This window comes from Engystomops pustulosus, chromosome 1 (genome assembly GCF_040894005.1).
Source record: "Engystomops pustulosus chromosome 1, aEngPut4.maternal, whole genome shotgun sequence".
NCBI classification, from domain to species: domain Eukaryota; kingdom Metazoa; phylum Chordata; class Amphibia; order Anura; family Leptodactylidae; genus Engystomops; species Engystomops pustulosus.
Window position 1 is genome coordinate 134718258 of NC_092411.1, and position 11329 is coordinate 134729586.

The following is an 11329-nucleotide window of genomic DNA, read 5'->3' on the forward strand; positions in this document are numbered from 1 at the left end:
ACTGATATGATTTATAATCAATAAACAGTGATGACAAACGCCTTTCTGAGCATCTGTCCTCAGCTTTCTGGACTGATTGCGGACAGCATGTATATTACAACCTTGAAAACCTTATTAAGAGCCATTTAATCACATACATACACATTGCTATTAAAACTGTATGTCGTTTTAATTACTTACAAAGCATTTTGTATAGTATTTGTTATATTTGTCATACAATACAAAAATAGAGCAGTAATATTTTATTTACTATCTCTATTTTTACTACCACTTTTCTACTCACTCATGGAGGCTTCTTAAATAAGGTTTCTAATATTACACATTAAAGGAAATCGACCCTCAAAATAAAGCATAATAAACGAGGGGCACTTATATACAGATTCAGGCACTGTCGTATACTTCTTATATTAGCTATCCATGGTCTCCTTCCTTCTAAAATATTTTTTTTTAATTTTGCTAAATAGCCTGAGGGCTACCCTAGACACTCCATGATTTGACTTTACAGAGTGTATCCTGCTCTCACTGCTACCTCAGCACTTTTTCAGTAACCAATTCCTGCTGTATTACCAATGCTGAGTGAGTGAGTGATGATGAGATAGTGTAAAAGCTAGACCACAAAGGGGCTTGGATTGCCCTTAAGCTCCTTAGCATAATTTTCGAAGTTGATTTTAGAATGAGGGAGGCTGTGGATAACAAGAATATTACCACAATCATGGACTGGATCTATGAGTAAGTGTCCCTGATTTATCATGCTTGATTTTAATTGTAGATTTCTTTTAATACCCTTCCATAGACATCTCTTAAATGTCAAATAACATGATTCAAAGGGGAAACAGAAATTGCAGTGGAAAATATAATAGTTATGGTTGAACAGCCCCTGACTATGTTTAATAAATAGTATAATATTATTTATGTATGAATACTTTGCATCTACCTCCCAAAATTTTTTAGATACATATTGGATGAAATAATGAATTTGAATGTTTAATAATGGGGCAGATTTTAAGTTCTTCTACAAAATAATTCTAATTATAATAAAAGTATAATAAGTTTAAATGTGTTTTATAGTATGATACTGGCCTAGTTGTATTGAAGTGTGTGTATGGTAGTACTTTCTATGTTGTTGCCAGACCATAATATGGCACCAATTTATCTGTACATATCATTATTCTGTATCTTCTTAATATTTACTGACTTACAATACATCTATGCCTGAAAATCTGCCCCTATTGTGAGTTTTTTTTAAAGACGTTAAGGATATGTCTCCAGAGTTATGGGTGTGGTTTGTTTCTGTTTGTTTTTAATGCAGACCATCCGGATTGCACCCAGAGGATGAAGGAGCAATTGGGGCAATGGGAAAATTAGAAATGTAACTGGGTAAATATTATTTTTTATAAGATTAATTACTAAATTTATTTTGTGAAATTTTTTTTTTACTTTTTTCTTTTTGTCACTTTATAGTGTTTGATTTGATGTACATATTAATAGTTGTGCCGTAGAAATAGTCCCATGTTAGCACAATATTTTTTCCATTTAATGTTATATATATATCCAATAGTTATTGATTTGTAAAAAGGATTGAGACACTTAGAATACATTTTTACATTAAAAAATAACATTAGTTTTAGATTTTGAAAAAGTCAAAAAAGAAATGTTATAGTTTGTAACTATTAAAAAAAAATCACATTTCTACATTTATCTGGGCCATGTATAAATATTTTTGAAACACGTGGCATTGATAAGATTCCCTGAACCCTTTTATCAAATATTCTTGGAATTATGGTTATAGTTTGCTTCATCTTAAAAATTCTACATGACTTATAGTGACACATGAAATACATAGTTTAATCCACCTTGAATATTATTACACAAATTATACATTGATCTTAAAGGTATCTATAGGTAAGAGGATGACATGTAAGTTTGATTTAATTGATTTGTATAAAGGCTCTATAGACTACCCAAAAGCAAGCACATTTGTATTTCAGTGAATGTGAATCAATACATGCAGTAAAATTAACCCCATCAGTGTCCCTTTAAATTTTTTTTATTGCACTTATTTATATCACTAAAATGTTTTTTTTGTCACTATTACATGTACCCCCATAGAATTATATGGCACTGATCAAGATCAGCATTCTTGATGTTACCTAGAAAATATGCAGTAGATACCACAAACACACCACAAAGGAAACTAACAGACCCCTCTTCTCATGACCAATTTAATGCGTATCCCCTTTTCTGCGGATAGAAAAAAATATTAGTAGTAAAATTGATTTTAAAATTTTGATTAGTTTAAAAAATACAACGCAAAAAAGGAAATATTACTCAAAAATGTATAATTTGAGGTGGTGAAATTATATATTAGTGATATCTCCACAGTATGATTAATATCGCAGCCACCAGAGGAAATAATGGGTTCCAGATTGCTTTTGACACATTGGTGGAAATTCATTAACACTGGCTTTTTAAACGCCAGTCTTAAAATTCCACCAGCTGCTTTCAGGCGCCCATATCTACCAAGAAGCTCCAGCTTCTTAGTAGATATAGGTGCAAACTCCGATTGTAGATCCGACAGGCTTGGTGTTCACCGGCTTACCTGTTTACCACCCAGCTCCAACCTTGCTCTCCACCACCAAAATATCCAAAGCGGAGTGCAGAGAGGGGGAGATTAATGGCATAACAAATCCCCCCTATTCTCTGCTCTTACATTTATTTACAGATTGATATTGGCTATTTGACAATAGAATGATTAATAGAGTTATCAGATTATTCAGAGGTTAATGCTTCATTATGTAAACATAGAACAGTGTGGTGCAGTGCTGTACTTATTAGGATAGCAGTGGCTTGATAAATTTGTGATCTGTGATTAGGGAAGGGGTAGAGGGATCACTGAGGCATTATTAATTTTACTAAATCTCATTTTAATATGTCTTATTTTTGTATTACTAACAAACATCTTGCTAATGTAGCAGATTATGGTAAAAGAGCAGAATGGCAAAAAGTGATACTAATATTTTCAATTAGTGACCTGCATGGTATCCATTTTGGAATGTCCTCTAGGTACGGACAGATCATTTGAACATTAGTTGCCTGATGGATCATGGCCATGGAAAACCCACTGCCCGTAGTCAATTATAATACTTCTTAAGTAAAAATCCCAGGATTCTATTTCTCATAAGAAATTATATTTTACATTTCAAGAAAGGCATTTATGCCCCTTTTGATTGTAGAAAGTTCCTGTAGGTTCCTGTGGATTGGGCCCTGATTAACTTTCTGCTTTTAGCCATGAATTATAAATAACCACATTATATGACATATTTTGTATCATATTTATTGACGATAGGACTTTATTTTAATTAGAAATTAACACTGAGTTGTTAAATTGATGCATATATGTTTGTCACCTCTGCTGATGAAATATAATATATCCTCTCTTACTTTTTATGTCAACGTGTAGGGATAAATAGTTTGGTGGGTTGTTCTCTTGGTTTACATGAGATCTGATCTGCTGTCTTTTCTATGTGTTACGAGCATCTGGTTTAGTATTATGTTATAAAGGAATACAGAGAGTACAAATTGCCTCATTACAGCACTGTCACCACAAATAGAAATGAGAAGTTGTTATGCATCAGGGAATGACTCACTGCGCTGATAACTTTAAAAGCAGTTGCTGTTGTTCACACAGGTGATAAATAAAGTGCTAATAAAGTGCTTCAAAGAGCCACCATAGTCCTCAGTGAACCTCAATTAAATGTGCTGCTAATTTCAGGATGGCAATAGTGCTAAGTGGTTGTTGTATGAGTGGCGGTTATTTGTCGCATGGTGTTGTGTGAATAGCAGGACACCTTTTGAATGCAGCAAAGATGAGAATGTTACTTATTTTTTGTCTTTAACCATTACAAAATAAAATCTTCCTCCATCAACCATCTAACAATTTCAAATTCATACAGGCTATTCAACTAGCCTCATTATGGATACATATCCCTGAAAATCATATGAAACTGTTAGTTTTGATCATCAGAACAATGGTTAGTGCAGGATGTAGTTGTAGTCAACCTACCCTCAAGGTTCCAGAAATCTTAGAGCTGCTTTCACTGATCCCAGATGGATTTTTGGAAGCTTCATGGGTCATTATTGTGCACATACAGTGTAGTGCTAGGCTATAAAACAAAAGTGTAATAGATTAAAGAGTGACAAGAGCAGCGGGAATCAATTATTTTTCAACTGAGGTGGCATAATGGAAATCGACATCTATGAATGAACTCTTGTTACAAAGTTATGAGGTGCAAAGCTAATGCACTGCCATGAGTTCATCTTTATTATTGTGTTACACCTGAATCAATTGACAAAGTCTCCTTTTTTTCTTTTTCTCCTTCCCTTTAAGCAAGAGATGGCACTTAATTGAATAAAAGTCAATGTAATTATATTAACAGACTCGATGATAGTGCTGACAAAGGGAGAGGGACACAGCTCTACAGATCTTCCAGCACATTTGTGCATTCAGTTTGGCCTCACAGAAATTGAAGATGTCTACACATTCTAATTAGATTGTTCTATTTTTTTTTATTGCAAGAGAACAGAATGAAGGAAATATCCCTTTCCTAATACAACATTTACCGGCTGTGCATTTTCACAAACAAGTCTATGAGTATCTTGGAATTTCTGAGTGTTAATCTATTCCACTCTCCTAAATCTATTTTTTTAAACTCCTATCTTGAAGGCCAGGGACAACTCTGAAAATTATTATAATAATCTCATTGGGGGACATTTACTAAGGGCTGTGCACTACTTTTCTGTCAGACTGCATGTTCTTTCCAGTGCAAACTGCTTGCATCGGTATTTAGGAAGTGCTTGCATCGCAATTGTATCGCACGTGACCCTTTTGTGGCAGCGTTGCACTAGACATCATGCAACAAAAATTAGGGGCCGTCTTGGTGCTTAGTCGGACCGTGTGCCAGATTTTTCATGCAATGTCCGACAGAAGTGTGTCGCAAGCTCTATGTTAAAGGTGCACCACAAAAACGTTGGTGAGCTCTGTCGGGGAAGTGCAAGGAGTGCCAGATTCATGAAGAACGTGCACCAGAGATCATGAATCTGGCGCACCCTGCACTATACACAGGCAAACTGCATTTAGTGCAGTTTGCACTATGCCTATTAAATGTGCTCTATTATGTCCACATATAGTCTCTTGTATCATGTACTATTCTATTTTTCTTTTTAAAAAAACTTTCTTTAGTTCTCACAGAGTCTTACAAGTTGTGTAGGTCTGCTATGTTGTAAAAAAAATTTGGTGCATAAGACACTGTTGTTTAACTTTAGTCTGATTGTGGGACTTACTTTCAACTAGAATTTTGCATCAATGTTTTGATCCACCAGAGGCATATTTTGGTACATCTGAAGCCACTCCCTATCCCCATCAAGCCATATCAATTTAGCACTAAACTTCACCCCCTATTAAGCAAAGGAAAAGAGTATCACAATAAACATGTTGCAGGGAATGTTTGTAAATTCTTGAGCACAATTTATCATATTGTTTTGGTGAATTTAGCTTTTTTAATCTTCACTTTTTTTACCATATATGTTGTCTCCTTTGTTAAGAGAAAACTATTAATAACGTTTTGGATATTCTTTTGTTAGAAGAACCTTCTATTATAAGACTTCCCAATGTTTTCTCCTGAAGTGATTCATTTTTTTTAGAACAAAATTGCAGGGATAAAGAAGCATTGCAGCATTTCTAGTAAAAGTATAGGTGGCTTATGTATTGTATTAACATGCTAAGTTATTCAATTCAAATCCTGAATTGGATTCCTGTATACACCTTAATATAGCATTTGGCAATAATCTTTTCTAAGCCAATAAAAGATATTGTATTGCACATCTCCTTGACCTCAACATAGCCTTGATTATGGGCCACATGTAATATATAAAGAGCAGTGTATCTGTGTATAACCTCTAAAGGAAGGCACCATTGCATTTACAATCACAAAAATTTACACAAATACCTCAGAAAAGACATAGACTATGTTTAGAGTGGAAATTCTGCATTTTGCAAAATATGCTAAAAATGCATCAGAGTATTAGTTGTAGATGCCTAAATAGAATATAGATACGTGACTACTAAGGAGTTTTTTTTAATCGCACAAAGTTCCTTTACACAGTATGTCTCCTTTGCTGATTATGGCATGTGGTACCTATGAAGCTTTTACATTATAGTTTAGATACTTCATAATTGTTACATTCATGTATGTGTTACATATAAAATAAATTCAGCAAAACTCTGCAAAATGTCACAAAAACTTGTTACTAGTATTTTTCAGTATATCGACATGAAATTGGAAGCAGAATATGATAAAAAAAATGTTGTAACTTACTACACTGTTTTATTATGTTTGCTTTACTTCATAGCATGTTTTATTTGCATGTGTACTAGTGTATGTGTTTGCATAATTGTCTATACAGTTTGGGGACCTAATTACTCATTCCCAAAATACTTTAAACGGAAAACACAAACTGAAAGAAAATATTGGTTTATAGTATTTGACAAGTTTTAAGTTTCATTATTAATTTTATTAGTGTTTTGTTTCTGTAATATTTTTCAAAATATCTTTTTTTATTTTCAGACATAGTGCCAATATTAACCTTCATCGAAAACTGTTGACCAAAGAACTGGATGAGATGGGGCTGGACTCCTCTCAACCCAACCTCCGAGATGAGATCTTGGCAAAAATCTATGGTGGTCAACATTCCATAGGCCTGGATATCAGAGAGGATACCATCTCGCCAGTTGGTACAGAAGATTCCCACATCAATGGATATGGGCGGAGCCTGGCAGATGACTACATGGTCTTAGACTTGAGTACAACCTCAAGCGTCCAGTCTAGCAGCAGTATAAATTCTTCTCAAGAGTCTGACATAGGTAGTGATGATGGCATCCTCCTTGATGATATAGATGGTGCAAGTGACAGTGAGGAGTCCTCTCTGAAGGCTAATGTCTCTGCTACACTCATGGGACCAGGCAATGATGTGACAGAATCTTCCTTATACAACAACTTTGCCATGAGCAATGGTGGAATAATGTGCAACATTTGCCACAAAATGTACAGTAACAAAGGAACCCTACGGGTTCATTACAAGACAGTACACTTGCGGGAGATGCATAAATGCAAAGTCTATGGATGTAACATGATGTTTTCGTCTGTACGCAGCCGGAATCGGCACAGTCAAAATCCTAATCTCCATAAAAACATTCCGTTCTCTGCTGTGGAATAGCTTCCAAATAGACAAATAAACTTCAAATTTCACAGATGAACTTTTCCATATTTATATATATATACATACATATATAAAAATGTATATGTATGTTATATATCTATATATATATATATATATATATATAAAATAAAATCTAGATATATATTCTTTTTTATCGAACAGAGAAAAAGAAAACTACAAACACTAGGTGCTTTTTTATTTTCACTTGTTGGTGAAACTGCTCTGAACAGGACTACAGAATGGACAAAATTAAAAATTCACGCAGTCACTTATACCTTTCCTTTTTTTATTTTCCTTTATTTTGGTTTACGGAATGATGTACTTGGTTATCTCCAAAGATAGTGTCTTAATATTCCAGTGACTATTGCTTGCAAAGAAAAATAATGTACATTTGTTACTTTCAATTTCCAAATCACATCTAGGTATTATTTTCGAGAAGACAACGCATGGCAGAGTCACCTGTAAATATGGAGCCCCATAGGTGGACAGTGTTGTATTGATAGTTTATGTACTCCTGGTACCTTGCTGCAGTTCCATCAAGCTGTTGGCAAGATTACAAGCCGCTTTTTAGCTCTGTTTCTATAATTTGGTTTTAATGCACATTTTTGCAACACAAACACCAAAACATGACCATTTTATGACTACCTGCTAGATGTAGTATTATCCTGGTGTTGCATGCTTCAAGCACTATCTATACATTGTTCTTTTTGCCCTTTTTGTTTTTTGTACTATTTGTATGGAAGCAGTCATGCACTTTTCCCACTCAAACTCAACATAGGTGTATAATGATATTCGTATTTTAACTCTTCAGTACTGAGAAGAGTACTGTTGGAAAAATGATGCCGCCTCATGTGCTGAAGTGAGTAAAATAACATCATTATCTTGGGTTGCCCTTAAAGGGCTGGTTGGTTAAATGGCATGGTTGCCAAGCAGAAAAAAAAAGTATTAATAGAGTTTTGCAAAATGTTACAACTGCCAATTTTGCACATATGACTAACTGTATACAGTTTTGCTAAAAGTAAGCCATAGAATATGGATTTCTTAGAAAGAAGAAGAAATATTACAGAGAAGACACATTATGATAGTAAGAGATAACATACGTTGACACTCCAATATCACCCCCCTCTGTCTTTTGGATGAAAATCATATATAGCTGTAGAAGGATATCAGTTTGGCATTCACACAGTATATTGTTACATAGAACAATCAATATTTTTCTAGGGCTTACAAAATTCATCTACATAATTATTACATGAAGGGCCAGACCATAAGCATTTATATTTTTAGCGGTAGTAGATTTGTAACACTCTTACATTGTATGTGCTAACATACTCAATGAATGATGAAATCATATTTTGAAGTAAACAAGTTACAGTATTACAGGGGATTATAAAATTTAGCATTTAGGCTGTAATGCAATGCCCTCATAGTATTAAAAACAGTTTCTACATGTATCTAAAGTGGTCAAAATCATTGTAAGTTATTAATGTTTACTATAAAAGTATTGTAGTTAGAGGCTGGATAAATATAATATGGAAAACTGTTATTCTATAACAAACTATGCTTGTCCCAACTTCTTCCAAATCCAAGATCTATCACCAACTAAATGACCTCATCTCCAAGGCAGAAGATCTCGTAAAAGCATTTAATTATTTTGGTAAAATGGCTTGATTCCAAATAATTTTGTAAAAACTGTAGTTGGAAAAACTTGGAGACTAATAACTGGATCTTGGTAGACTTGGTAGGCCAAAATATCAAATCAAATTGTAATATTTGTGACGTTATAGAAATAATTGTAGATTTTACCATTATTCATAAAAATGAACAATACCACTGCTCTGAGTAAAATGCATTTACTGTAAAGGAAACTGTTCCCTAGTAAATAGTTTTGGAAACACAAGATGTTCATCCCCCTGGAGGTAATGCTCATGTCACAAGTCATCTTCCAGTAAAAGATTTTAATAATGCATCCCAACTTTACAAGGCTGGACCTGTATGTAATAAATACTTCCAGATGATTCCCCCAACCTCTCCTGATATAAGACACAGCCAAATTTAATCCCTTGATATTTATTTCACCAGAAACAGGCATGAGTATTAGTGTGTTTTGCGCTTTTTGGCATTGTCCTGGGAACTGAGATATATAGATTGGGAACCAACAAACACTTCTCTTAGCATTTGGGTGGTCACAAAGGCCTTGTGACTGTACAGTTATCACAGGCTCCTTAAACTGGGTCAAAAGTTGAAGCACTTACAATGTGAAACTTAGAATCACATGCTTAACCTTAAATGGAACATATTTGTATTCAAATAAAAAAAGAAAGACTTAATAGCAAAAAATAGTCCTTGTTTTCCTGGAGATGTTCTGTAGGCAAAAATTGTAGAAAGTTAATTTTAAAAAGTAATTAAAAAAAAAAGCGCAAGGCACTTTTTCTTGAAACCATGATGTGTTTCCAGTGTTTACGGATCTTGCCCAAGCGAGTGCAACATAACATTGCTGCAAACTCTTCTAGAAGAAGGATAAATACTTGTCTTCAGCATTCTGCCAAAATTGTAGATTTCCTTTTGCATTGAAGCCTCTGTTTTTCTGTTTTTTCAATTAATACCTCTGTCAACAATATGAACTCTGAGATGCATTGATGTACATTTTGTATGTAGAATTCCTAGGCTCTGAACTTCATATGTTTAAGTTACAGCATCAGCTATCTATGATTACCTTCGCCTTTCTTATATTTGCAAGAAAAGTCTCATGTTTGCCAAAGGAATTTATTCTGTGCGTTTCTTTTTGTTGTCTTATTGTACATGACACTCTTTACGGATTACAAACATACACATTTCTAGCAGACAGTATTTCCAATGACACTGATTGCTGAAAATTTTCTTATTAAAGAACTGTCGAAGAAATTGGCCAAAAAGGAATGACCGGTTATGATTCTTCCTAGGTCAAAGTGATAAAGACTGAAAATACTTGTGAAAACAGTAAAAGACTTTTTTTTAATTTAAATTTACATTTGTCCAACACTAATGTTTACTGAGAAAAGCTGAGGAATTTTTGATGACCATTTTTTGGGAAATGTCACTGAGTTTTAAGTACTACTCTCGGTTAAACTGAATAGTATTCAGCTTAGTTTTTATACCGTTCATGTATACTGTATGTGTTTGTTAAATTGCAACCGGATTAAGTAAAGTGTACTCTTCTTACTCACTTTGTATGTGTTTCCATGCTGAAAGTTTTCTGCCTTTATCCAAACTACAAAACTTGGGAACATCACTGTTTCAAGGCATTATGAAACATTTCAACAGTTTTTACTGTGTATTGAGACATGTTTTGATAATAAAAGAGAAAATCACAAATTTAAAACAATATTTACTTAATTTCAATAGGAAATTTAGAATAAAACCAAAAGATACTTATTATAAATGAAGGACATTTCCATCCATCTTTATGGCTCCATCTTGCATCTTAAAATAGTAAAAAAACAGCACTCCAAAATGTTCTAAGTGGAAAAAGTGGACCTTTATTCCATAACAGGCAATGTTTTGGCGCTATAAACTTGAGAGAGGCTTATAGAACCAATATTTTTGGAGTTCTGCTTTTTTACTATTGTTATTTTTGGAGGGTTCCTTAGGCTTGGTTCTTCTGGCATGTACCCACTTGTAGACCATTCAATGTGCTCCTGGGACTTTCACATTGTAGCTATCTATTGGTCTATCTTCCTAAAAAGACAAATAATCCATACATCTATGGTATCTATCTATCATATGTCTATGTAATATCAAACAAGATTCATAGCAATATACTGTAATAATCAAGAATGTCCTCCTGTACATAATTAGCCCTTCCTGAACCCCCAAAGTAGGTCATTGATTACTGGGCAATATAAATTATTATCTTTTCAATAGAATAATTCATTAATAGGGGATTGTGGGGTTGCAACACACTGATATGCTGATTTAAACTACAGCCAGAAACAGTTATTAATATCAGAGTGCAAAATATAGCTGCCTACCCACAGGGCCGCATCTGCCATGAGGCGGAATGAAAATTTCGCCT

At 34.0% G+C, this 11329-nt stretch overlaps 1 protein-coding gene across 4 annotated transcripts in view; it reads left to right on the forward strand.

The window, feature by feature from the left end:
• BNC2 (basonuclin zinc finger protein 2) overlaps nucleotides 1-9746 on the forward strand; it is a 407165-nt gene extending 397419 nt beyond the window's left edge. For 3 of the 4 annotated variants that reach the window (XM_072154104.1, XM_072154134.1, XM_072154115.1), the window contains one exon: nucleotides 6624-9746. In XM_072154104.1, coding sequence (XP_072010205.1) covers nucleotides 6624-7272 — 649 coding nt within the window. In that variant the 3' untranslated portion in view covers nucleotides 7273-9746. Of the gene's footprint in view, nucleotides 1-1309; nucleotides 1378-6623 lie in introns of all 4 variants that reach the window. The other variant, XM_072154124.1, reaches the window with a different exon arrangement.
• Nucleotides 9747-11329: the final 1583 nt, after the last annotated feature.